The sequence below is a fragment of the Temnothorax americanus genome, unplaced genomic scaffold (genome assembly GCF_048541705.1).
Source record: "Temnothorax americanus isolate GAGA-0224 unplaced genomic scaffold, ASM4854170v1 Scaffold11, whole genome shotgun sequence".
NCBI classification, from domain to species: Eukaryota; Metazoa; Arthropoda; class Insecta; order Hymenoptera; family Formicidae; genus Temnothorax; species Temnothorax americanus.
The window spans coordinates 4,388,202-4,415,025 of record NW_027509242.1 but is presented as its reverse complement, the minus strand read 5'-3'; the positions used below and the strand labels follow the sequence as shown (position 1 = coordinate 4,415,025).

The 26,824-nt window shown below is 41.7% G+C and overlaps 3 protein-coding genes across 11 annotated transcripts; 2 read left to right on the top strand and 1 right to left on the bottom strand.

Annotated features, from left to right (window-relative positions):
• Positions 1 to 8: 8 nt before the first annotated feature.
• On the top strand, positions 9 to 5,608 carry LOC143908582 (uncharacterized). 2 transcript variants are annotated; one of them, XM_077426276.1, is made up of 10 exons: positions 12 to 274; positions 698 to 816; positions 1,256 to 1,501; positions 1,583 to 1,704; positions 1,813 to 3,273; positions 3,351 to 3,560; positions 3,655 to 3,764; positions 3,900 to 4,114; positions 4,249 to 4,505; positions 4,567 to 5,608. In XM_077426276.1, exons 1-10 carry the CDS (start codon positions 113 to 115, stop codon positions 4,665 to 4,667), a joined length of 3,003 nt encoding a protein of 1,000 aa, XP_077282402.1. In that variant the 5' UTR covers positions 12 to 112; the 3' UTR covers positions 4,668 to 5,608. The 2 variants fall into 2 exon arrangements, with proteins under 2 accessions (XP_077282404.1, XP_077282402.1); XM_077426278.1 differs by lacking the exon at positions 4,567 to 5,608 and having other exon boundaries at positions 9 to 274; positions 3,900 to 4,089; positions 4,249 to 4,474.
• Positions 5,609 to 5,638: 30 nt separating this feature from the next.
• LOC143908587 (sorting nexin-7) lies at positions 5,639 to 8,306 on the bottom strand. Its single transcript, XM_077426289.1, has 7 exons — positions 7,905 to 8,306; positions 7,469 to 7,624; positions 7,265 to 7,375; positions 6,933 to 7,097; positions 6,652 to 6,847; positions 6,287 to 6,561; positions 5,639 to 6,056 (listed from the first exon to the last, which is right to left on the bottom strand). Exons 1-7 carry the CDS (start codon positions 8,067 to 8,069, stop codon positions 5,697 to 5,699), a joined length of 1,428 nt encoding a protein of 475 aa, XP_077282415.1. The 5' UTR covers positions 8,070 to 8,306; the 3' UTR covers positions 5,639 to 5,696.
• A 629-nt stretch (positions 8,307 to 8,935) lies between these two features.
• On the top strand, positions 8,936 to 25,209 carry Rfx (regulatory transcription factor Rfx). 8 transcript variants are annotated; one of them, XM_077426283.1, is made up of 19 exons: positions 11,626 to 12,033; positions 13,390 to 13,594; positions 14,123 to 14,636; positions 15,475 to 15,797; positions 16,279 to 16,471; positions 16,782 to 16,826; positions 17,208 to 17,313; positions 17,394 to 17,493; positions 17,582 to 17,731; positions 18,271 to 18,393; positions 18,804 to 18,985; positions 19,067 to 19,537; positions 19,776 to 19,897; positions 19,976 to 20,073; positions 20,207 to 20,362; positions 20,484 to 20,686; positions 20,757 to 20,910; positions 21,156 to 21,207; positions 21,299 to 25,209. In XM_077426283.1, the coding sequence occupies exons 3-19, from the start codon at positions 14,615 to 14,617 to the stop codon at positions 21,340 to 21,342; spliced, it is 2,544 nt and encodes an 847-aa protein (XP_077282409.1). In that variant the 5' UTR covers positions 11,626 to 12,033; positions 13,390 to 13,594; positions 14,123 to 14,614; the 3' UTR covers positions 21,343 to 25,209. The 8 variants fall into 8 exon arrangements, with proteins under 8 accessions (XP_077282408.1, XP_077282406.1, XP_077282405.1 ...); XM_077426286.1 differs by lacking the exon at positions 14,123 to 14,636 and having other exon boundaries at positions 11,627 to 12,033; XM_077426280.1 differs by lacking the exons at positions 11,626 to 12,033; positions 13,390 to 13,594; positions 14,123 to 14,636 and adding an exon at positions 8,938 to 9,393 and having other exon boundaries at positions 16,291 to 16,471.
• Positions 25,210 to 26,824: the final 1,615 nt, after the last annotated feature.

The following is a 26,824-nucleotide window of genomic DNA, read 5'->3' as shown; positions in this document are numbered from 1 at the left end:
CGAGCGCGCCGCGCGCGCACACACACCACCGCACACTCCGCACACCAACCGTGGCCGTGCTCCACGCGAGCGAGCGTACTCGACGTCACGAGCCGTGCGAGGTTATTTAAAAATGGCGGACGCGTCGTCTTCCGACACTACCTCGGACTGCTGCAACGAGTGTTTCTCTGACATTACGTCGGAAAAGTCGGAATATGTCGTCGTGGGACGCAAGCCGTGCCCGTCGCACCGTCGCAGCAAGCGAAACCTTCTGCAGAAGTTGCTGATAAGGGAGGTAGGGCCGTCTAAAGTCGCGCGACAATTCGAGTCGCGTCGTGAGTGACAGGCCTCGATGCACCGCGCCTCGAACTGTCAAGAACGACTCCTTGACCGCGACGAGACCGGCGAGATCTCGTAAAGAAACGCGGTCTCGTTCATCCGCCTTGATCCATTTCACCTCGAGCGAGGTGAAATGCCGTTTGCGTTAAACCTAGTTAAACCGCGGTAAAAGAAACTCCTTCATGGACGCGCGAGCTTCAAGCTTTCTTTTTTTTTCTTTTTTTTTTCAATATTTTGAGAGCTCTCGGCCTCGCAGCATCCCGGAAAGTCCGTTTCACGCTCGGGGAGTCTCGTTGGAACATTTTGAACGTAGACGGTTGTGCGGGCTTGTACGCGGGATGTTGCTGTAACATCGACTGCATGATTTTGCTGCTTGCAGATGAGAGGATGTCTGTCAGCGCACAATTACGCTTCGGAGGAGAGACTGTTCACAGCTGTACCTAAGTGGCGGCACTTCCATCTCCTGCACATAATCCCCAAGTCGGCGCTTGAAGCGGGGTACGCACGGATAACGTCGATTCAGTAGACAGAGAGTTGACGATTTAACTCATTTCTTATCACGTAGCCACTTAGCAAACACTAACAGTAGCATTATATCAATATTATAATTTCTTACTCAACAACGTAACTGTTACGTGCAACATGTATTATATTACACTTATGTTGTCCAGTGGGAAATTATAATATTGACGTAATGTCACTGTTAGCTGGGGTTTGCTGGGCGTAGTTTGGTTTAGATGAGGTGAAAGAAATGAAAATTGTTGTCGCAAGCGCTTCAAGATTTCTTTATAGAAATTGAGAGAAACAAATTGGACGAGAAATGGGTTAAATGGCGAGTGTCTAACGTTAACTTGCCAACACGCAGAAACATAAATGTCAAAGTAGTCCTGTTCTAGTTTAGGTAAACGGCATTGTAAAGATATTTTCGTTTTGCCAGGCATATTGTTATGGGATTGACGCAATGTGGCCAGTTCCTGCTCACGTATACGTACACGTTGGACGTCAGCAGCAACACGTCTTTGTACAAATACCTGCTGCACTGGTGGGCCTTCACGCCCAATCGTGCAGCTCGCAAAGTCGCCGAAGTTACATTGTTCGGCAATTATACAATTTATAGGGAATTAAACATAATTATATCGCAATGGCCGATGGAGCGGAATAAGCTTGTAATTCACGGCCTCTGGTACATACACTTGAATTGTCTTTTTATGAAGTCTTCAAAGTAAAATACGCGAAAGTCAATAATATTATTGGTCCGTTACAGTACAAATTTCTTACATTTGCAACCGACTGATAAAGCGTATTTAACTATAACGACAGTGCCGTCTCTGGAGAACTGCAAAGATTGTCTGAAAGTTGCCGCATCGTACGAGGAAGAGGGTGAAGGTAATGAAATGATTCACGATATATTTTTAGGCGAAACATTTTATACAAAATATACTCGTAGTAGCGTGACTGTAATAGGATCAATTAAAATTATGCACCTTGTGATAGATTTAGCCGTGAATTGGGATAGCTGTGTACGATGTAACTGTTTGCAACATGGCCTTACGGTTCACACGACTTACGAAGTAATCTCACCGTATCCGAAGTTTCGTGCCACGGTGTGCCTCAATTATTGGAATCACGTGGTGATCAACACGGGAAACTTCCTACATGTTCTCAGGGTAGATTTAAATATACCTAAATCGAAGAATCAGAGGGCGTGCGATAAACAGGATAGCGTCATGCACGATCCCGTGATTCCGGATACGATCCCGCTGGACATGAGCGACGTCGAGGAGACGGACTACACGACGAGAGCGGAACGATACGAGAGTTCGGACGAGAAAGTGGGCACGCCGGAATGCGTCGATCGATCTCCCAAATGCGAATCCAGCTTAGAGCACGACTTTCTAGACGAGCCAGTTAAGTTAGACGATAAGCTAGGACGCGATTTGCCATTAAATACCTCAAGCAGTAATCAAAGCGACTATGTCTGTGATATAAATAGTAAGTCTACCGCTGCAGGCGCTTTAAACGTCGTTAAGTTGTGCGAATGCTCGGACATGGCTGAATGCAAGTGCCGGAATAGCAGCGGCGGCAGCCCCGTGTCGCGGCCGGCCGTCGTCGAACAGACGGCCATCTCGGTACGGGACAAGATCCTGCAGGATTTCTGCGAGGACACGTCGCAGGAGCTCAATATCGGCAGCGATCTCATCACGCTGGTGAAACATCCGTCGTGCTCGCCGCGCTCGACGCCGCAGAGATTGCCCGCTGATCTCAAGGCGATGACGTGGTCGTCGCCGATACTCACCCCGCCGTCGGACATCCTGCGCACACGCAATTCGGAATCTAGTCACAGAATCCAGGTTCAGCGTAATAGCGGTAGCAGCCAGCAACGTTCGAGCTCGCCGCAACCCGGTGCCTCGCAACAGGACAGCTCCGTGGCTTCCATAAATTCGCCGTTGCAGTCCGTGTCGATCAGTCCCTCGTCCTCGTATTCATCTCGCTTGATGTCGCCGCCCATCGCTCGATCGTTTCGCTATCCGAGCCCGCGCAAAAGATCGAATCTACACTCACCCCCTCCCGTCCCGGCCCAGTCGACGAGGACAACGAGAGCGACGCACAAGCTTACCCTCGAGGCGGAGAAGGCGTACGAATTCACGGACGAGGCGCAGGAGACGACCTGCGAGAAGCTTAGTTCGTTCAGGAAGCGCCGACTCGCCGACAAGAAGTACGAGTTTTGCGATGAGACGGAGGACGCGGAGAACATAGTTCCTTTCAAGCACATACGCGATCAGTTCAAGCATCGCGGTACCTGCTCCATACACCAGATTCCCTCCTCGCCGGTAATGTCGCCGGTTCTGCCGAACGGCCGAAGGCATTGGGTCGACTCGGATCAGAGCGAACCGGACGAATTGAATCTAGTTGCTCAAGATATTAGCGTAGCCAGCGATTTGAGTACCGAATCAGGTATGATCTTACGATTGTTATCGAAGCGGAACGAGAGTTTGACTAAAGTAATATACAAACCTTATATGTTTTTCCAGCTGAGAAAAGTGTACTACGACCGTTGAATCAGAATCAGCTGTCTAACGGGAGCGTGCATAGAGACCGTGTCGGCAAGTGTTGCCCGAATTTCTCGCCGTTGGTTCCTAGAAATAACTTGCAGTACCCTTTGATAAAGTGCACAGCGCGTTTTAAACGGAGCTACATAGAGCTTGACGATGAAATGATATCAGTTATAACAGATGTGGAAGGTATGTATACGTTCAAATTTACATGGATTTTACTTTTGAATATTATTGTCATGTTTTAATTGTAATTAGTATTATATTGAGACAATGTTTGCAGATGAAGAGACAGGGGGCTATGTAAGTTACCAATATGTACTTCCGATGCACGTGCATGGCTCCGGATATGTTCAAATGCACATGATCAGCAATAGTAAAGCGGAAAAACTGGTAGTTATTCTTCTAAAACATTTAAACTTTTGCAATGTGTGACTTTTTGCGAAGCGTTTCTCTAGATAATTTAAGATTTAATCGGTGAAAGAGTAAGATGTTAACGTATCTCTAATATAATGAAAATACTTTCAGATAGTGCCATGTGTTTCTATAACACAATTGAGTTTCGATATCGAGACCTTTTCTCACCACATAGCAGATTGGATCTGCTCGAGATTCAAGAAAAAGTATTGGCACTGCAGCGACTACGATATCGAAATAATCGACGTGTGCGCGCTTAGCGGCGACATTATATGTTTGCACATAATGAAAATCCAAGCAAGTGAGTTGTGTAGCCAAACGCAATGGTAAGCACACATGTCATCCTATGAATTACATTCTTAGTCGTTGATTATTCCTTTGCACGAACTGTCGCACGTTACGTTTTAAAGTTATCGCTTAAACGATATACAGTCTCGATAAATTAATACGATGCATCCAGTTCGCAAGAGAGGAAGCAATACGAGGTCGGATGTAAGTTCACGTGGAACATCGACACGAGCCAATACAGGATAACAGACGTGTTACCAATGGAAGAGGTAAAGCCGGAATCCTGGAAGCTGACCATCACAAATATACCGAATTTTCGTAGCCAGTTGTGGAATCCGACCCGTCGTTTGGCCACACAGTTGCGAGAAAGGATTCAACAACCGTACGCACACACAGTACGCTTCCTTCATAACGAGATGAGCCTGGCAGGTCAGTATTTCCCAAATTTACCGAATTATTAAGACAATCGCGTACATAAAGTCCGTTGCAGGCGAGTCTTTAACCAAGCTCACCGATCTGGACAATCTAGTGCAGTTCTACATAACGCCGATGGAGTGTTACGTAGAACGTAACGACGCCTTAATGGAGTGAGGAAGAAAACGCAGGAATCATCGCATTTAATTGCAAACAATAATTTATTTATTGATACAAACTCTCCGCCATGTTTGCTAACTCGCCGAGTCGCGGCGCATAATGTATAGAAATGTACTCCGCGCATTGTTAACAATACTGTTAGCAGCAAAGAGTATCTTCCCTTTCGAGCATAAATAACGGATACGCAGAGGAATGTATAAGCCATATAGGACTCTCGCTCCGTCTTTTTTTTTCTTTGCCACAATACTAAGCGGAATCGTCTCTGTGCGGTGCGATTTGTTCATAACTTAGAGGCATAGATTAAAGGTACTATAATTAACGATACAACGAAGCTCTCGCAAGCGTTTTGCTCCGATTTGTAAAATTTACCAGTGCTGTATACTATACATTCACGCTATCTACGCTATCATGGTAACTACTGTACTTTGGTAACTAGTAGATATAGATGACTAAACTGATTGTCAATAAATGTATTGTAACGTGATTCAAAGTAAGAAAGAGAGAAAGAGAGAGAGGGAGAGAGAGTGAAAGGAACACCGACAACTGCCTCGATATACTTTGGTCCCAAAAATTAATCGATGATCTAAACCTCTAAAGAAAAAACGTCGGAAAATTTTTTCTTGTACATAATATACACGAAACTTGTCCTACATGCATGTAGGATCAAATGCGTTATACTTAATTTTTCACATTATCACAAGGTTATTGTATCATAAAGGCGAATTCTCCGAATAGAATTTTGATATTAGCGTATTACATTGTACATTAAATGCAGCTTTCGTCGTCATTAAATGCGTTGCGATTGCGTTGATTTGCGATTCGCAAATATTGCATAATCTTCTTTCGAAATTATTTCAAAACGACGAGATTCAATTTCAAAAGCAATGATACCGAAGCTGTTTGTTTTTTTTTAGATTGTAATAAACTTTGTGTCATTATTTAATAGAATTTTTTAAACTGGTGTAATATTCTCGTGTTAACGAATATTTATTCTATATCCTTCTGAGTGACGAAAAGACTAGCGGTTCAAACGGGTATTTTAACGGGCGGCCCTACGTTTACGTCAGATCCCATTCCGTCCAACTTGAGGCCGGTGAGAGTATCCTCCCACGCGTTCATGCATTGCTGATAGTGTCTGATATGTCGGTCCGCCATCGCGATCAGCATGTTCTTCAGATCCTTCTGCTTCTCCACGTTCCACCTCTGAAAATCGCTTCGCAAACTCTCGTTCGCGCATTCCACGCGATCCTGCAGTATCTCCGCTTGTTTAGCCAATCGCGGGACGGTCTGGCCGAGTCTCTCCAATTTCTCGTCGCGAGATTCCGCTTTCCATAGAGATCCGCCCCAGCCTTGTGCAGGAATCATATAACTCGTGTTTCCTACCAGCTGTATATGAACGCAATTAAATGTAATTAATAAATCTGTCCTTTTTTCCAGCAATATGGTGTAACGTCGATTAATCTCCTTACATTTAAAAATCTAAGACTTTATATCACATTTATATCAGAAAAATAATATAAGTCGTTATTAATACATTTGGAGATACATTATGGTTCTTTGACTAATTACAATCTGAGATTACAAAAGAGAAAAAAAAATATAAGCGAGATTTATACCTGATCCTTTTCTATTCTTTTCTTCGCTAATACGTCGACTGTTATCTCGTATTCGATCTGCATCGAGTCGCGCCGGGACAACGCGCTCTTGACCGCTTCGACATATGAAACGTACTCGCGTTCGTCGTTAGGAACGTCCTCCAGAAGTTTCTGATGAGCCATTGCGTTCGCTTCTACCGCTTTAGCGATCGCCAATAAAATGGGCGCGAGTTCCGGTTCCGAGGTTGCCCACAGCGTGAATATGGGATGCAGTTGATGAAGCTCCAATAAATAATCTATTGCGTTACAATGTACAACGTGAGAAACAGCCGAGAGAGCTATTTTATTACGACATGTATGTACTTATGAGCAATTTTTGTGCGCACCTTGCCTTTCTTTATGTATGCGATGATTGATCTTATCTATAGCCGACAACTTTTCACCCAACGCTGTACAATAGTCCCGTATCTGTTCGAACTCCAAGTGACGCTGTTTCATCGTACAAGTGCTCGCTATGTTTTGCAAGGAGTCGGTCACTTTTCCGAGCACGTTCCCGCGATTTTTGCGATGAACAAGAAATTCCTGCAATTGATTCAAACAGCAATTTAAACATCAATTAAAAACTGACACGGTATTGCCATAACGATGCTATATATCATATACTTACTGAAGGTTTTGTCGTGAGAAAAATATAGAGATTCTTGTCACAGCTGAGAATGGGATGGTTCACTATTCTGTTCAGGAATATATGTAAAAGCTTCATACGCGCTATGATAAATTCCTTGGAATAACGATCCAGTTGGGCGAGCAGCGTATGCTTGCCCGGCATCGGCTGTAACAAAATCCAAGATTTGTAAGCAATCTTTTGACCTCTTCTCAATTAATATTCTAAATATTTAAAATACATTTCATTTAATTTTATATTTAATATACATTTTATTTCATTATATAAATCGCGCACCACATATATTATGTGCATTGAAAATAACAAAAACTTACCGGTATAATATGTGTCGGATAGACATCCACTAATTTCTGGCGCAGCCAAATAAAGTCATTGTATCGCCTGCGAACTACGTACTCTCCTTCCTCAAACTCCGGACGCGTAGTCTGCAGGATTATTTTGATATGATATTGCAACATAAGTCTCAACTTCAGAATCAGATAATCGAAATCATACTTCTGCAATGAAGCCGTACGTACTCTAGTCGTTATACGGAATGTGATATATGTCTCCAGAGTTTCCAGATGCTTCTGTGGATTGTCCACTTTCACTTGCAGGTCTCGCGAGTCCGTCTGAAAGTCCGATATCTCCTGATCCGGCAGAGTGGAGAAGCTGTCGATGGAAGGAGACGCGACCTGTAAGATTGCAGAAGTCCCTTGATATTTATCGATTAACAATCAATCAATATGGAACTCTCAGAGTCAGACTCATGAAAAAAAAAAAAAAAAAAAAAAACATTAACTGTAAATGATGATCAAGATCAACCTGAGTCTGGATCGCCTACGGTCTTTCGCATACGTTAATGTTATTTACTGCAATTCTAACTTATCGATTTCTTCCAGGGCAACACAGACGCCTGGTAAGGCACTGGGGAACTGTCAAAGTGGGGTGTCCCAGGTTATGTTACGCTCGTACCACGGATCCCTCGATGGAGGTGCTGCAGTTGGACAGGTAGTCGACGTCGCGGCTCTCCTGCTTCACGATCCCGCCCACCGCCATGGAGCTCACCTCCAGGATCGCCGAGTCCTCGGCGCCCTTCTCGCCTCCCGGGTTCTCCACCTCTGACGTTTCCGACATCATTTTTAATTTTTTTTTTTTTATTTTTTTTTTACAGGAGACAACGCGGCTGATAATGCTGATAACAGCCGTCCTCGCTGGTCTACTGCTCAACTGCTGGTCTTCGCGAGAGTCGAGACAACTGTTGACAGCTTCGCGAGACAACTGTTGACAGCTTCGCGCAGACGCTGCGCGAGCGACGTATCATCGCGAGGGGGTGCACGAAGGGAACTTCTTTTACCTGTCTCATTATTATTATACAAATAAATTTTATTTCTAATTTGTATGCATTGCCGATTATTTCACTTTATACTTTTATTATGTTACATTAGCAATGCGAGTTTTTCTTCGCTAACGCTAAATCGTCGACGGACACTTCGATTTGTTTAACTTTCTGCGATTTTGGGCCGAATTTTATTTATAAATTCTAAGTCGATTAATTTCAGGCTAATTGATTTCAGGTTAATTAATTTTAGGGCGATTAATTTCAGGCTGATTAATTTTAGATCAATTCATTTTAGGACGATTTTATAATTTCCGGCTGAATAATTATAAGTCAATTAATTTTAGGGCGATTAATTCTGATCAACTCTCGCTTGGTAAGGATGAATAGGGATTGCTTCGTGTTTTCAGCTGAATGAGAGATCGCGTCGTTTTTACATTATTCTTACTATAATTTCAGCTCGGGTCCGCTCGGGGCCCGCGAGCATCTCGATCCGCCGCTGCGAGCGAGACGACGCGCGCGCGCGACACGCGCATCGATCGTCGATTCAAAATGCTGGGCCAACTTTGCGTCGGGCGTGTTGAGAGAGTCCGATTGACCCACATCCCCCTCTTTCCTAATCAAGGTTGAGACATGCACGGCAATTCGTTCGCGCCCAGGGAAACAACGGCGTTTTCCGGGGATGAATAAATCGCCTTTCGAAAATTTGAGTGACGTTCTCGACGAGAATTCGTCCGGCTCTCTCGAAAGTCCTCCGAGATGAAAACGCGCGACGATGGCGCGTGCGAAAATAATCGATGGCGATCCGCGATTGTTGTCATGGCCGCGGCGAAGATCGTCTTTTTTTCTTTTTTTTCGGAGGAGGAAGAGGAAAAGTCCTCCCGCATACATGGTGGTTACATCTCGCGCGAAGACGGCATCTCCGGGTACCGGCGATGGATTTTCTTTCGTGGGATCCGCAGAGAATGTGGATGGAGATCAGGAGCATGGCGAACTCCGACTACGTCATCCCGCCGTCCTTCTACGTGAGCCTAGACTTCGTCGCGACGCCGGCGGAGAACGGGCAGTACGGCCACTGGTCGGGCTGGATACCTCGCTACTTCGTTGGAAACCGATCATTGTTGTGTAAGCGCGATTTTGTATTTCTCTCTCTCTCTTTCTCTCTTTTTTTTTTTTTTTTAATATTGGCCAACTTCGGTGGGTGTCCCACTTGCGCAAATACTCTCTTTTCTTCGTCGCGACATAAGTGATGGAAGATCGATCCACTCATCGAAGTCGCCGATTCGCGACCGATCGTCTTCGCGAGCCTCGCTTCCCTTCCCTAATTCTCCGCTTTCGTGAATTTACTTGTGTCAATTTATAACAATGTGGATTAATTTTAACCCTTAATGTCCATTTTTATACCAATGCAAGTTAAATTTTAATATTGATTTAACTTACTTTTCATCTCTTTTTCTAGCTCAAATGTCTATTTCCACCAATATATAGATTAACTTTTCATCTCTTTCTTTAAGTTAATTTTAATATTGGTTTAACTTGCTTTTTATCTCTTTCTAATTCGAATGTCTATTTCCACCAATAATGTAGATTAATCTCAGTTTAATTTACTTTTTATCTTTTTCTAGTTCTAAAGCCGGTTCTATAATATAATACGTTGCAAACGATAGCAACTGCTAGTTGAAAAATGTTAGGTATTTCCACATCGCGCGGTTGTCAATTGCGGTTGTCGAAAGAGAGTTGGCGAACTTTTAAACTTTTTTGGCGACAATAACTGGCAATCGGCAATCAAAATTAACACTTTTCAACTAGCAGTTGCCATCGTTTGCGACGTATTGTAGAATCGGCGAGTTATGTCCATTTCTACTAATGTAGATTGACTTTAATCTCGGTTTAACTTTTTATCTTTTTCTAGTTCTAAGAATTAGAAGAAGATAAAAGTTAATCTGCATTGATATATAGAAATGGGTATTTAGATAAGAATAAAAAGTAAATTGAACCGAGATTGAATTTAATTCACCTTGGTAGAAATGAACATGAAATGATTGTCGATTAATTCAAATCGCAGAATTTTTAATCATACAATACGTTATCCCCAATCTAATCTTTTTTTTTTACAATTATTATTTGTTGAATAATGAAAAATTATCAGCTCAATAAAAAAAGTACAGTATAGTTTATAGTTTTATAAATTAATATGCGATCAAATTAATCAGAGTCCGTCATTTACGGGCTCGAGCGCGGACAGGGAAGAGACAAAAAATCGGAGCAGCGGGCGCCCATAGTTACGTCATTGACGTGGAATCTGCGTAGGGGCGACACAGATGGCGCCGGAAAGCCGCATTATGACACGCGCCTTCGCCAATCGACGTAATCGACAGCGATCGAAAAAGGGTTCGTGCATTATCGGCCTCGGCCGGCCGATCGCGTTCCACACCAAACCACCCCTCGACTTGCGGGTTTCAGGGTACATACATATACCTTATATTCTTGAAATCGTTGTGAAACGAATTCGTTTATGAACCGCGAAAAGTTGCGTCAACTGGAGTTTCCATTAGCGCTCAACTAGGAAATTCCCACCTTTTTGTTCATAAACGAGTTCGTTTCATAACGAACGATTTCAAGAATAGGCACCCAGAGCGGAAACGCTCGACCCCCTCCCCCCTCGCATTTTCCCCCGTTTCGAAATTGCGACAAGCTACCGCGGCCCGCGGGCCTGTCTCACGGGCGCTAATTTCAAAATCGCATGCCATTCGCGTTGCGAAACGCACGCGGCAGTCGGGGCAGTCCCTTTCAAAGATTCGAATTTACGACACGTTGTTTTCACGGTCTATGCGATTCCTCGAGTTGCAGCAAAAAGAAAGATCGTTTTAAAATCGGGAGATAAAGATAGGGAAATTGACATCTTTTTAAAAAGGCAATCTTGTATTTAAATTCATCTCGAGTCACAATCCGTATAGCTTCTCGAAATCGTCCGCTGCGGACTTTGACGATATCTCCCTCCAATGTGTCGCGAGATATCGAAACATAACGACGGACGCGAGTCAAATTTCGCAATTTAAATACCTCAATTTAAATTCTTCAAAAGGACGCGTGGAAGCGAAATTCGCGCTCGCCGATCGAGCGAGAGACAAAATAAGGGGTCGCGTACTTACGCGAAAGAGAGAGGTAAAGAGAACTCGACGTTTCCTTCCCGACGAACTCCCGGAGCCAAAACGTACGTGTTCGGCACGAAGGAATTAAGCCGGAAACGCGCCGGATTTCGCGCGCGACGGTTGCCCCCCGGCAGTGGCGCCGGGCGCGCCGCGCACGGCCACGGCCCTGCGCGTGACGCGGTCAGTGATGCCGTAGCCAAGGCGACGGGGTAGCAGCAGACAAGCAACACCACTCCGGCCAGCCGTCCACAACAAAGTATACGGGGGGTTCGTCGGAGTGTGTCGCCCCGCTCTTTTCGTCGCTCCGGTGTGCCGGCGTGCCGTGTGTGCGAGCGAGCGAGCGCCGCGAGAGCCCTACGAGCCGACCGCGGCGCGCGGTTTCCTGGGTGACGGGGCCCGCTGTCGTCTCTTCGAGACCGAAAGGAGCGACAGAGAAAGAGAGAGAGAGAAGGAGCGCGCGCGCGCGCGCGCGTGAAACAGGGAGAGGAAGGGAGATAGAGAGCGCGCCCGCTCGACGACGACGACGACGACGACGACGGAGGGACACGTCGTTCGGCCGCGCGAGTGCGCCCGGGCGCCGCTGCGTTCGAGCACACGCTATTCATGAAGACAGGTGAGTGCGAGAGAGCGAGAGTTAGGGAGAGAAGAAGACAGGCGGACTTCTGTCTGCCGGCGTTTCCGCTCGCGGAGCCTTCGCGTCGACGTCGGACCGACGGAGACGCCGCCTTCGTCGCGAATCGTCCTCTCGACGTTTTCGTTCGCAGGCGGCCGCACGACGTGCTCGCGAGGACGCAGAGACTCGGAGAGAAAGAGAGAGAGAGAGAGAGAGAGAGAGAGAGAGAGAGAGAGAGAGAGAGAGAGAGAGAGAGAGAGAGAGAGAGAGAGAGAGAGATTGTCTTCCCTGTCAAGGCTTGAATGTTTAGCGTAAATATTTAACGCAAAGCGTGGAATGTTAAGGCCGTGGCACATAGAAAAACTCAAGTGGTAAGGAAATTAACGTTATGGATTCGCTACACATCGCTTAGGGCTGTGCCTTAAGTTCTTGACTGTTGTTGGCCGATTTGCTTACTGCTCAAGTTTTACCGCTTAAATTTTTCTTTGCGCCACGGCTTTACTCGGTGCGCGATCGCCGAGCCACGTTCGTCGAGGAAAGCAACCTGCGGGAAATGTTCCTGGGTAGGTCGAGAGCCGTTCGTTGGAATTGATTTCACTCGATTCATTCGGGCGAGAACTCGAGGCCAGGGCTGGAGAGCGGAGCCCTGGTTCGAGTATCTTTTGGGGATTCTTCTTCAGGTCGCGCAGTTTTGCGATTTCGATTCTTTGCACGCTATACCCTATCGATCTGTTGAGGGACGCTGATTAAACTCGGATGTTGTATCGAAGCAGGGCCGATACCTTTGTACGATACTCTCCGCAGAGAGAGAGAGAGATCTGCTTCATAGATTCCCCTAATTTGTAACGCATTGGCGAGCCTATTATACAGTTCCTTCCTATGGGGCACCTAACGTGAAGAAGCTATGAAGATTTCCAATTAAAATGGGCTTATCAATTACATGAATGCGATCTTCCACCCCTGCGGCCTTAAGCTGACGAACATATTAATCGTTTCCAGCCATCTCCGCCCTGACTCGCATCGAAATCAGCTTGTCTGAACGAACTTGGCGCAAATGATATTGGATATCACGTTTATTGGCGATTTACATCTCGACACAATGTTTCGCCCCGCCAACCGTTTGTTGTTTGATATTTCCACGCTATCTGTCCCTTATCTCTGCCGTTTTACTTTTCGCCATCTGCATAAGTTCTCAGCCCGCGGGGTTTATCTGACTCCAGGTCCAGGTGCATACCGTTTCCACAGGACCTTGGGACCGAATGGATATATATTACTATGAAAAGCCGAAGTGTGTTGTAGGTTGTAGCTTCTGCGTAACGAGCCTAAGTAATGGTTTCTCGTGTACAAATTACACAGGGGAGGTTGAACTATACACGTGAGACACGTAGATATACGTCGTACGGATAGGAAGGACTTAGAAAGAACACAGGAGTCTCTCCCCATCAGCCATGCATAACAGACGCCAGGTGCACTTGTGACGTTACGCGTGTATAGGTAACAGACACAGGCCCACGTCGTATCAGCCTACTACCAGTAACATTTGCAGCAAATGCTATATAAGGTATCTTTCTAAATGTAACGCTAGATATATTTAGAAAAAAAAGTAATATAATAGATGCCTCAGAGCTTCTCTTGAAAGAAACATGCCAAAAGAAAACTTAGTTATATTTAATGAATGTTCTCAAAATCTTTAGAGAAAGTATATACAATTTAAATGATACAAAAGTTATTTTCAAACAAGGAATATTTTTCTTTATTTCAACACTGTTATTCGCATACGTATAACAGTTTAGTTTTTGATTGCATTGTTAGGGTAGGAACCATGTTGATGTAACATTAGTACGTCTCTCTACCTACCTAGAGAGACGTACTAATGAGTCTACCGAGTCCTATATATTAATTGGCTGGTATGTATACATCAAAACAAGAGAAACATCAGATCCTATTACAAAATTTTCTCCCGATCGATACTACCGAGCAACGTTACGATTTTCTTATTAAAGCGTATAGCTCTTACAGTCTTTCACGACATATTATATTATTAGAAAACGATAAAGTGATCGTTCATCTTGTGTATTTTATTATATAGCTTGCAGAGAGAAACGAAAAGCGCGCGAGTAGAAGAGAGAGAGAGACGAGAGGAGACAGGAAGCATGGCCACCTTTCCCTCGCGGTACTGTGCGTCGCTTATTAGCCCGCCCCCCTGGTCCATCCTTGGCGGAAAAAGCGAGGGTTGCAACGCTGGACTCAGGATAATGCTCTCTAATTGCTTTCGTGATCCCGGCCGCCTTCATTGATACGTTTTCAACCCTCTTAAAGCGAGCCGTGTGTCCAGTCACGCGTGGGTAGCGGCAATCGTGGCTCTAGGACACCCCTCGCGCGCGCGCGCGCGCCACCCCTCTCTCTTTTCCCTCCCCGCGGGCCGATTTCTTCCCCCTTGATACATTGTGTTTGGTACCTGCCGCCCCAACAGGTACACGGCGCCCGATACACCATGATACACGCGCGTAATAATGGCAGTGACGTGTACCGTTCGTATCGCGAGCCCGCCGGGGCTTCCCTTTGATCTGCGGATTATTGAATGCACCACACCTGCGAGGAAAGTACGTTTATTGCCATTTCTCTGTACTGCGATATAGGTTAGGAACGGCGGCCGGAACGCGGGTTGGGAACTTTGTCCTTGTTTGTTACGTTCCTCCGGCGATGCGCGGGCCACGCTTATCGTCGTCGGCTCGCTCCCCCGAAAGCGAATTCGTCGATCCAAAGGCGAGATGTTTCTCATCCTTAAGGGGAAACCTTATTTTACAGAATTGTAACGCGATAGGGCGTTCTCTCTCTCTCTCTCTCTCTCTCTCTCTCTCTCTCTCTCTCTTCCTTTTCGCTCCTTAGCGACGGTTTGGCTTATCGACAGGTTTACGCGATCGTACTAGCGCTTCCATATGAAGATTTGTTAGCAATTTTGTAACTGTTGTACAGAAAATAGTTTCGAGTTGTATTTAAGTTTTTAAGGCAATATTTTTAAATAACGAGTTTAATGTTGTATTTAATATTATAATTGATATGTGAGTTTTCTTTTTTTATTTACAAATACAATTTTGAGATCAAAATCAAGCATCTATATTCTCTATGCAATAGATTTTATATAATATGAGAGTGTGTAAACTTTGTATCATATAATATATATATATAATTTATGTGTTAAAAGTGAATACTAGAAGTGATACTTTATTTAAAAATATTTATGATATTACGTTTGATGAACCTTGTTCATCAAATGCATATCTTGTTTCATAATTACCAAGTAATATTCCTGTTTCGGTGAGTCGATATTGATATTGGGGGTTGCGGAGGCACGCTGTTCTTAAAGATCTTTCCGCTGGGTCTGGTGGAAGATGTTATTGATATTTAGTGAGACGGTGTATGTGCGTATCTCTGTTATAGATTCCTCTCTCCAGCATCGGAGAGGTAGTAGCGGTGGTGGCGACGACTCAGTGGGTGCAGAGAGAGGCGAAGGAGTGATTGCCATGACTACGACAGGAGCCCAGTATGCCCTCGCAGCAGCATCCACCGGGGCTAATAACAGTGGGGGTAGCTCCACGGCGGTAGGGGTGGATTCTAAGCAAAATGTGGTTGTCGTGACTACTACTTCCAGTTCCAGTGGCGGTGCTAGCGGAGCACAGACTCAGTCTGCCAGAGGCCAGCAACTTATCACTGTCGTGACGAGCCCTGATCCTTCCAGTCCAAATAATCTGCAGCCTATTCAGGTTGGTAATATTTGTCCTACATTTATATCTCTGTGTTATGCCTTTTGTCAGTGTGATTTATGAAGATAATTATTTTTATTGTTCTCAAGAGTTACAAATCTCAAAGATATAATCTATGTGTCAGATTACTTCTTCTTTCTGTTACTTTCTTTGTATTACTGCTGTTGTAAAATGGATAAGAATATAACGTGTAAAAGATATATATAAAATTATTCAATATACATGTGATTTCTGTAGATATTATAGCATCTGTTTGCAGCTTATTTTTATATCTGATAATATATTTGAGCCATCTGCTCCTGGCGACTGATAAGAGCGATACACACAAATGTTGAAATAAAATCCAAGTCAATTCTACCTTGCGCATGAATATATAAATATTCACGTACGTACAAAAGGCATATATAATTTTCTTTTAAATTTCTATTATGAAAACGAGTCGTGGGCCATGAGGACACGCATACTATAAATAATAATTTAGTTATTGGTTCAGGATACGCTTGAAACAGCTGCAGATTCGTCCAACGGCTCAACAGGTACGCCAGCGCATGTTACAGCACAGGTAGTGGTCAATACTACTCACTCGGGCCAGCACGCGCTAGTGGACTCCGACGCTGCTTCTACGTCAGCCGGCACCATCGTCAGTGGTTCCCCGCACTACATAACAGTCACAGGTAACAGACAAATATAAATTTCTTATCTGATATTGAAGCGGTGTGAATTGATTCTTATTTGACCTTACTGCAATGGATACAAATCAAATTGCGAGCGATTACACGCTAAACTGTGGACATTCGATTGTACGCGAGTATACAGATAGAAATTGGTATCGAATACGAAACTTAATTGCAAATAAGTTTACTATTTGTGGTGAGTATATGAGGATCAGTTTGAAAGATTATATATAGTATTTGAGTAGAGATTTGGCCCTTTCCATGCTGCTGAAAAACATGCACCTCTGTACTTCTACTCTGACCGCACTAGGCACCGGTGATTCATCGTCCTACGCGTCCCTCACAACGGCTGTAGGTGAGGGCAGAATATAAACAGCATGCATTATATGTTCTGTTTATACATTTTAATTTCGTAGACATTACAAGATCAATGAATGGGTTCTTATACACCGGTTTTTAATATTATTTCGGTTTATTTCATCTTTATCTATCGCCACTCTACATTATTATTGACAAGCGTGAATACGACTACAATTTAGAGTTTTTAGTCATTTACAAAACTACCTTCTATCCAAATTGCAGTGCCAAATATGGTTTTCGGTTATTGAAACGATTTCTAAGATGATGTTTATGACAGTATGTTAATAAAACTTGTTGCGCTTATGCAAACTTCGTGTGTCAGTACAAGTGACCTATTCAAATACACTCACTCAGTCACGTTTCTTTTTTGTTTCAGTGTCTGGTGACGCAGAGGCGGTGGGGTCCGAGTCGGTCTCTCATCCAACTTACGTTCAATATGTCGAGGGGGATGGTTCCACGTATATACCGGCGAATGGCCAGATGTAAATACCGCAATCTCACACTTGTCAGTTATTCATAACTTACGGAACACTCTATAACAATCACGTAATGTTCTGCACAGGACATATCCCGTTTATGCTGTCGGCGAGACGGGAGCGATGTACACTCCGGCTTCGGGTCAGTACTATACTCCAGCGACAACGCCAGTAACGTATGCACAGGTAATTGCACGCCCAAATACTTGATGTGCGATCATTATTGCGATAAAATTATGACGATATTAACGATACATTATTTATATTGCGTCAGGTCACGGGACAAGGCACGAATTCGACCGGGCAACTGTTATCACAAGGCAACGGCACGTACTTGATTCAACAGAGCGTAGTGGATGCAGACCCGACTCATGCGCTCATATCCGCGGCTGCCGCGCGCGCCAGTCCGCAAACGGACACTGCGGTAAATTGCATGTCCTATGACTTTCTTAGGTTGCTCTTTAACCTTTTAGACGTTGGATTAATTAGTTCTTGATCATATTGAATGATTAACGTACTCATTTGTGACAATACAACGTATATATTTATGCCTTATCGCTGCAGGCATGGGGATCTGTGCTCTGCATGATTATATGGGCCATAAAAAATTTTTCTCATAAGATCTTATTACAGTTGTAATTACATAATCGTTTATAGCATCAAAAGTTTGCAAGAATGTATGCTATAAACAGGGTGTTCAGTAAATTGTAGTGCAACCAGTGCGAAGATACTCTTTCTCGAAGAGCAAAAAAAAGAATTTATATTCATTGCGTAGTTTTCTCGACACTTTATATATAAATGAATGCTCTAATATTGTAGTTTTTGAAATAACTTATATTACGTATTCCACTATAAAGTTTACAAACAGAATTGCGGATGTTATAGTGTTCAAGGAGAAGTATCCTTGTCCGTATCTTAATTCGGGGGGTTAACGAGGCATCGGTATGTTGGGTTGTTTGATAGGAAGCTGTGGTTAGCGGTGGTGGCGGGGCGTACTTGATCAGCGGTAATTCTGGAGGTACCACTGTCACCGTGGAAGAGACAGCGGCAAACGTGACGCATGCCACTAGAGTCTCCCAGGCCACCGTAAGCCAAAAAACGAAACTGATTCCCCATTTTTCGTAGCTTGTCTGGCATACTAATCAGTATCTTATTTTTTTTATTTTTTTCGGCATGTCTCTGTTATTAATTAAATTGCTTTGTACTGCTTAATGTTATGTATAGTCTGATTTCTAAAGGTTTTCTTTTGTGGAATCTCTAGCGAGACAAAAAGTCAAATAGTTATGTGATTGATAGATTAATTTTTATTTGCTGCTAGTAAAAAATTATTTTAGAAGCAATTTTAATTTTAATGATATCTTTTTCCGTAGAACTTATAGTTATTTTTTTCTACCTTTAGTGAATTTATTTTGTTTATTTATATATTTTTTTAAATAAAAAATTTTGTATTTATGAAGAACATGAATACTAATTTCTGATGCATTAATTTTGGATAGGTACACTGGTTGTTGGAGAATTACGAAACCGCTGACGGCGTGTCCCTTCCAAGATCAACTCTCTACAATCATTACCTACGCCATTGCTCCGAAAACAAATTGGATCCTGTGAACGCAGCCAGTTTCGGGAAATTAATACGCTCTGTATTCTTGGGATTGAGAACTAGGCGTTTAGGGACTAGGTAAAAGGCTTCATAATAATTAGCGAAACCTTAGTGTTTATCAGATTAATATCTCTTTCGTTGTTTTTTTTTTTATAATAGGGGAAACTCGAAATATCATTATTATGGAATTCGTGTGAAGCCAAGTTCATCTCTGTCTATATTGAACGAAGATGGCACATCGAGACAACAGCAAAGCGCGAACTCTCAGACTAAACGATTCAAATTTGTCAATCAAAAGCAGGAGTCGTCTTATGAGAATAATGCGCACGCGAACACAAATATCTCCACCAATTCTTCACCGCCACAGTATCATCAGTACCTCGGTGAGGCGAGCGGCGCCATTCCCGATTTCCCGGAGATCTTCATCAGTCACGATTCGGCTCTGCCCGAGGATTGCACTCTCGAAGATATCGATACGTTCCGCAGCATATACAGAGAACATTGCGAAGCGTTCTTGGACGCGGTGCTGAATTTCGAGTTCGCCACGGTGGAGAGCCTTTGGAGAGAATTCTGGCGCAGCCAGGACAATAATAACGGTGATGAATGCGAAGAGGAGAAATATTTGTCAAAGTATGATATATATTATCTATTAGAAAATTTCATATCAAATAGGAGAATTACGTTGACAATCTATTACATTGTATCTATTTTTTTTCCATTAAAAATCAACTGCGCAATTATTTTTCTAATATTTTATTTCTAAATTATTCCTTAAATGCATCTGACTTATGTATAAGTCATTTATATGTATTTTATTTTTAGAGCTCTTGATGTGCGCGATGAATGTTTTTTTACCTCTACTTTTCAGAACCAAACTATATCAGATGTGTCAGTGTGCGGGAGTACAAGACTTTATCAAAAAGGTGGACTACACATTCTATCAGAATCTAGTCGATGTTTTAATGCCTAATGTATTGCGACCAATACCAAGTACGTTATTATTATAAGATTCGTTGTTGTTATTCTGTCTAGATTTACGTATTAAATGCTTCTTTTTGTCCCGGCAAGGTTCGTTGACACAGTCTATCCGAAACTTTGCAAAAGGATTAGAATCTTGGTTGCAGTCAGCAATGGCCGATTGTCCTGAAGAAATGACGCAAATTAAGGTAGCTCTTATTTAAATCTATTGTATAATGATATCAATTAGAACAAGAATCACAAATATAAAAAATAAAAGAAATATATATATTTCTAAAAAATTATATGCGAGTCGTGCAGTATAATTATTGTTGGTTACAGTTAACTGCAGTGTCAGCTTTTGCTCAAACTTTAAGGCGCTATACATCGTTAAATCATCTTGCACAAGCCGCGCGAGCCGTGCTTCAAAATTCTAGTCAAATTAATCAAATGTTAGCTGACTTGAATCGCGTTGACTTTCACAACGTGCAAGAACAAGTAAGTTGACATCTTTCTCTGAAATATTTCTAGAGAATTCTACTATTTAATATTAATATACATATATATACACGCAATATATTCACAAAGATACAGCATACATAAGCGATTGTTTTTTCAGGCATCCTGGGTATGCCAATGTGATTACGGGATGGTACAACGTCTCGAGGCGGATTTTAAGGTAACGTTGCAGCAACAAAATTCACTGGAGGATTGGGCGATCTGGTTGAAAGGAGTTGTGACTCAAGCGCTCAAGCCACATGAAGAGAAGCCAACATTTGCTAAAGCTGCACGTCAATTCCTGCTTAAGTGGTCGTTTTATAGGTACATTCTGTTCTCTGCCATGTTACATAAACATCTTTTTCATTTAACTTATATATTATGTCTTCCATAGCTCGATGGTTATCCGGGATCTTACTTTGAGAAGTGCTGCGAGTTTCGGATCTTTTCATCTTATCAGATTACTTTATGACGAGTACATGTTTTATTTAATAGAGCATCAAGTCGCTATCGCAACTGGAACTACGCCAATAGCTGTAATGGGAGACGTGAGTATACCTCAACGCATATATCGACTGCTATATTATTCACGTCATTTAAACATTCTTTGTTTTTCTGATCTTTGGATTATCCTAATTTAAATCCTTGGAGAAAAACCTATATCTACAACATATATCTTAAAAGGTCATCATAATTTCACAAATCAATTTTATTCATATTGTACCATGAGATATTAAATAAAAAAATATAATTATAAATATAAAATAAATAAAAATAATTTTTTCTATTTCAGAAAAGTCAAAATTGCTCTTTAATTAGTGGCTTTGGGGCAACGTCCAATGGAGGTGAGGCATAATACTTGTCCTTATCAGAATCTTATCTTTTTACTATTGTGTAAAAATTTATTTGGTACAAGTTATGCAAATTGAATTTCAGATGCGTCTAATGCGAGCCAACCAAAACGTATGAAGCTAAGCTAACTGTGTGCCTACGCCCTTTAGTTTATGAGTAAACCGGTAGCACACGAAAATGTGAGGATACTAGCACGAAAGCATGCAGGCCTACTACAAGAGAAAAAAAACACTAGTCTCGTAAATTATTATTTTATATAACGTCAAATTACAATTACGACATATAAGAAGAGGATTTTTGCATAATGCCTACGATGTATACAATTCAAGTAAGTCTGTGTGATATAAGATATAGAGAGGTATTGTATTGTACTACGCGAAGCCTTGTCTCATACACAGGTATGGCGCAGGTTTAAAGTATCGCTGGCACGATTTTAGTACGTTAGTATATATCGAATCTAGTCGAAACATCTTTTGGAAGAAAATAAGAGTATACGGGACCATGAACTTATCATGCCCTCACTAGAACATGTATGAAAAGTCCACTCGATTGTGTTTTCTGCATTTATTGGGAAAATAATTTTTTGTAGATATAGATAAGAATAACATACAGAGTGTGCGACACAGAGTGTGTGTATATATTACATTATTAGTTACATGTTGTTAATACCTGTTAAGATAAATTTATATTTAACTTTTAAATTTCGGATTTTATTTATTTTTACGTTTAAAACACAAGGTATAAAACATAACAATGGCAAAAGTGCGCTAAGGCATACATATTCGTTTGTATATTATTGTGAATAAAGATATTCAAATTATTTAATATTACCGTTTGAAGGAAACTATATCGAGTGGGCTTGAAATGATCATCAGTTTGCGCAAAGGAAAACGCGAGAGAATATAATTCTATCTTCGACAAGATAGATTTCACCTACGTTTCGCTCGCGAATTCTAGTTTGCGCAAATCACACGCAAACCAATTACAAAAATCCGCCCTACCGACGGTAATATGTCACAAGTATTCCTATCGCGGAATATTAGATTGCTGTAACGGTACATAAACTTTTAAAGTTTACACACATACATATATCCGACATTCATATTTTTTAACGTAATTTATTGATTGAACACATCGAGCTCTGTGGGAAGATTTCGTTTAAGAGCAGTCTATTGCAGCCGGTTGCTATTCTCTCAGTATAATTAAACGAATAGTACAAAATTTTATTGAAAAGAGAGAAAGGTAGAGAGGGAGACGCGAGTATCCGAGATTGTTTTAATTTACTGATAGAATATACAGTGTGCGTCTTATATACGTTGGATGTATATACATATATAAAATGTAGCGGATGAAAATACGTACGATTGTTGAAGTTAAAAGAGGAAACTGCAAAATATATGATAAGCGCGATACGAGCATCTTCAACCATTTCAAAAGTCGGTTGAGGATGCCTACGGTAAAAATATGTGTCGGTATATGTTTTGTATTCATAGGCACTCCAATAGCGTCTTTTGTATTGTAAAAAAATATTATAGGATGTAAGAGTCTCCAATATCGCTAGAATTCCGTACGTTGAGTTTCGTTTGTTTATGTATATTATTTAAGGCGATTTAATATTTATTCACGCGGTTGCGCATGTTACACAGCCGCGTTACACGAATTTCTATTTATTTCAAGACGAAGTTGAATCGGTCTTACGTTTCAAGCGACAAGTATTTATAATGAATTGTTCTACATATATCCGTGGATAAGTTGCTTCTTAAACATCGAAGACGTTGTAAATCAAAATAAAAAAAAGGGAATTTATAAATATTAATTAATTACATTGTAGCACTGGACAGTAGTAATTCGACACGTCCGTTCTTTTTCACAATGATTTTTGTATTTTAAATATAGCTGTTGATTTATTGTACATTTTAAGTGAATTATACATTTTGCGAGAAGCCTATAGGCAAGAAATCTGTTTGATGTATCTGTTTATGTATGTCGGAAATGTATTTTTAAATATTTCTCAACGCATATATATATACAACATATATGTAATACATATGTATATATAGATGCGTGTAAAACGCGCAGTTTCAACGAAACCAAAGTGCACCATTGCATAGCTTAACTCGTTTCTGTAACTTTTGCATGGTAAAACGCTTCGGCGAATCCTATGTTTTCGCATATTACTTTCCAAATTTGCCAAGAAACATACAAAATGCAAAAAAAAAAAACGTGTGGGAGAGCTACGAGGCCGCAAATTAAGATTTTTATATCCTTGGTAATTAACCTTGTAATAATGATACAATCATTTTATGAGGTACTGCGCTCAGATTCTTTGTGAGATCAATGCTCTTTTAATTAGCATCACACTTCTCACTGTAAAATATTAAATTTATACAAATCTCTCGCGACATCATCATTTTCCACTCGAGTGAGAATTACAGTTTGATGAAGCAGCACAAATGATAACCCTCGAGAATGACTTGGCAGAATTGTTGATTTAGCATGAGTATCATTGTATGGCCAAGCTATTAATTCGCGTCGTTAATTAAATTCGCGTCGGGTTTTATTGAATTTTCAACGAGGTCGCACGATATCTAAGAAACAATATTGTGAGGAGAAAATAGAAAGAAGAAAAGGGAACTCGGTGCCTTTTATTTTATAAAGACGAAGGGACATAAGCATCTTTTCACACCGCTTTCTAATAGCGAACGACGAGCGTAGAAACTTTACCAGTAGCAATATAAAGAAAATGCCTGTTAATTAATCGCAACCGCCTTCTACGTTTGTAAAGAAGGCGTGTGCTTTATGATCGGTACTTCTCCCTTCGGAACCGGTTGTTTACCGGCTATTTATTAGAGAAATGTCTACGCCGGGTACGGTTCAAAAATGCGCCACGTGTCATTTGCGTTACAGACCACTCGGCTGTTGAGAGAGATTGACATCTCTTTCAACAGGCACGCGCGTGATCTTCGCCACTCACGCCCGTTCCTTGACGTTCTCTTCGGCGTCCGAATAATTTAATCTTCTTTGCATTTCGTTTCTCATTTGCGTGCGAGGGCACGAGCGTAGGGAGCATATCATTTCCGCTTTTTCGTCGCATCCTTGACTGAAACTTTGCGTCCACGTCCCGCGAACGTTTCCTCTTCCAAGCTACGTAACGATATGACAACAAAGGGTACTAAAAGAAGAAAAGAAACGAGAAATTTTGGTTTCATTGTTCGCGATGCAAATCGCGGAGTAAGCGTCGCCGCCGATAAAAATACGATAGAATACGTGCGTTTATAATTTATTGCATAGGATTATCGCGTGCTAGTCAAAGAGAAACTTGGTAGTATGTTTAAGTGATGAGAGACGAGAGATTGGGAACGTGAGTGAGTGAGAGTGAGAGAGAAAAGGTGAGAGCGCATCGCGCAGTACATCGAGCAGGATCTAGGACGTTTCCGTAACTGTAATGAGCTTATACGTGTAAAGATATAGAGAATGAAACTTATCGTCGATACCTATGTGTACCTAGGATGTAAGGAATACGGCTTTACGGGGGCGATTACGCGGCGATTTCTCCCGCCGTCAACGAAGGAAAGGTCCGAGTGCGGGGGTGACCCGGCCGCTGCGAGGGAAAGAACAGAAGGAAAAGGGTTCTGCCCTTCCAGAGGAGAGAATTGGAGAGAATCGCTTCCTCTAGGACGAGGCGCGTCTTTTCAGCAGCCGCCGCGTCGCGCCCGCTTCTATGTTTAAGGGGATCGCTCTAATCGTAAGTTTTGTAGTCCCGCCGCGATATACGAGGGGGGGGGGGAGTGAACGGTAGTCCGATAGTAACTGTACTGTACGCAAGATCAAACACACATCGTGATTTCCTATGTTGCGAGATAAGTAAACACACGGCCTTAAATATATTTCAGACTGTACGACGGAGAAGGAAAAATAGGAGGAGGGAATGGGATAAGTGGAGTAGGATTTAGGGGTAGGTTCGAGAAGGAGAGAGAGAGAGAGAGAGAGAGAGAGAGAGAGAGAGAGAGAGAGAGAGAGAGAGAGAGAGAGAGAGAGAGAGAGAAATTGCTACACATTTTTCCTTGTGACGTATAGAAGATATTTTGATACCTCCAGATTTGCACAAATCAAGTGTCATTCGTTACCGCTTGAATAAGATTATTTTTACTGAATGCCGCTCAAAAAAAAAAGAGAGAGAGAAAGGGGAGAGATAACAGCGAACTTAGGGTGTAAATCGAGACGCAAGAATCTTCGAGAGTGTGTGAATGTGCGGATCACGAGAAATGATTAATAAATCTATGTTTAAAACTTGTAATCGCACGATCTCGAACCTCGTATGTCCCCAAACTGCGAAATGTCGTATAATTTGATTGGCGCGAGTCTTGCGTTATTTATTATATTGCGCCATTCGATCCCAGCACGCATACATGTCAAATGTCAATTATGATGTAATTCTTAAAAAACGTCTTTCTTCCTGATTTTGGACATGGTGCTGTCTGGGATTTGCTGTCGTATTTGTCGTTATAATTTACATTAATATACGGTATTTTATTATTTAATTTGTTTGTTCCCTTCGCGTATTCTATATCGCCGCACTCTATAAACTTTCGATTCTTTCTGTTCGGCGGAATTTCATACATCCGGGAGATAGAAAAGAGGAGCGCCGAATTATCATATCACGTAGCACGCGTAGAAAAATCTCAATCACGTTCATAACGAAACGTTACATATTTATGTATTTCTGCCAGTCTCACGAAGAGCACAACACTCTTGTTTTTGTCGATAGTTATAAAAACGATCGGCGAGTTAACGAAGCGTTATCTCTGACACAACGCGCCGCGCGTCAGGAATTACAAATGCGTGATATCGCCAATATGATTGTCATTCATTATCACCGGATTGCGGTCGCATCGTTTACATAACACGGTATTACGATATTACGTGTCGCTTACCAATCTGTTCACCATAACCGCCAATAATATCTTTTTTTTGTGTGTTTTCGAATGGAATCCGATTAATCGCTAATTATTTCAATCGGCGAAGTCAAGTTGGAGGAAGATTTCGAATTGCGTAATTTGTTGTCATTCATTTAATCTTTTTTTTTTTATATGTTAAACAAAAAATTAAGAATGTCTAGTTAAATAGCATAGTTATCATTTGATAAATTAAACCTCAATATAATATTATTTAATCTGTTGGTTCTTAATCCGCAATCAATTGAGAAGCGACAGAATTTAATTTCCAATTATACAGTTTGTTGTCCCTAATTTTTTTTCTCATATATTGAATAACAAAAAATTAAGAATGATACCTAGTTAAAAGCTATAAACATTATTTGATAAATTTAGTATTCAAATTTAGTATCTCAATATAGTATTATTTGATAAGTTATTCCTCAATCGACGATCAATTCAAGCACAACAGAATTGCTTGAAGCAAAGTTTCTAATTATATTTAGTTCGTTGTCTTTAATCTAATTTTTTTTTTCATATATTAAACAACAAAAAATTAAGAACGTCTAGTCAGATAATTGAGCCTCAATATAGTATTATTCGATAAGCTAATCTTCAATTGGCGATCAGTTCGATCGACAGAAATTGTTTAAGCAAAATTTCCAATTATATAGTT

What these genes read in the sequence shown, in the direction of transcription:
- Rfx (XM_077426279.1), top strand. Translation starts at nt 9,066, where the DNA reads ATGGCGATCCGCGATTGTTGTCATGGCCGCGGCGAAGATCGTCTTTTT. An exon ending in CGCCAGTAACGTATGCACAG is followed by an intron (nt 17,494 to 17,581) that starts GTAATTGCACGC and finishes ATATTGCGTCAG; the next exon opens with GTCACGGGACAAGGCACGAA. An exon ending in GAGGAGAAATATTTGTCAAA is followed by an intron (nt 19,538 to 19,775) that starts GTATGATATATA and finishes TCTACTTTTCAG; the next exon opens with AACCAAACTATATCAGATGT.
- LOC143908587 (XM_077426289.1), bottom strand. Translation starts at nt 8,069, where the DNA reads ATGATGTCGGAAACGTCAGAGGTGGAGAACCCGGGAGGCGAGAAGGGC. An exon ending in CCTCCATCGAGGGATCCGTG is followed by an intron (nt 7,625 to 7,904) that starts GTACGAGCGTAA and finishes GCAATCTTACAG; the next exon opens with GTCGCGTCTCCTTCCATCGA. An exon ending in AAAGAATAGAAAAGGATCAG is followed by an intron (nt 6,057 to 6,286) that starts GTATAAATCTCG and finishes GTTCATATACAG; the next exon opens with CTGGTAGGAAACACGAGTTA.
- LOC143908582 (XM_077426276.1), top strand. Translation starts at nt 113, where the DNA reads ATGGCGGACGCGTCGTCTTCCGACACTACCTCGGACTGCTGCAACGAG. An exon ending in AAGTCGGCGCTTGAAGCGGG is followed by an intron (nt 817 to 1,255) that starts GTACGCACGGAT and finishes TCGTTTTGCCAG; the next exon opens with GCATATTGTTATGGGATTGA. An exon ending in TAACGAGATGAGCCTGGCAG is followed by an intron (nt 4,506 to 4,566) that starts GTCAGTATTTCC and finishes AGTCCGTTGCAG; the next exon opens with GCGAGTCTTTAACCAAGCTC.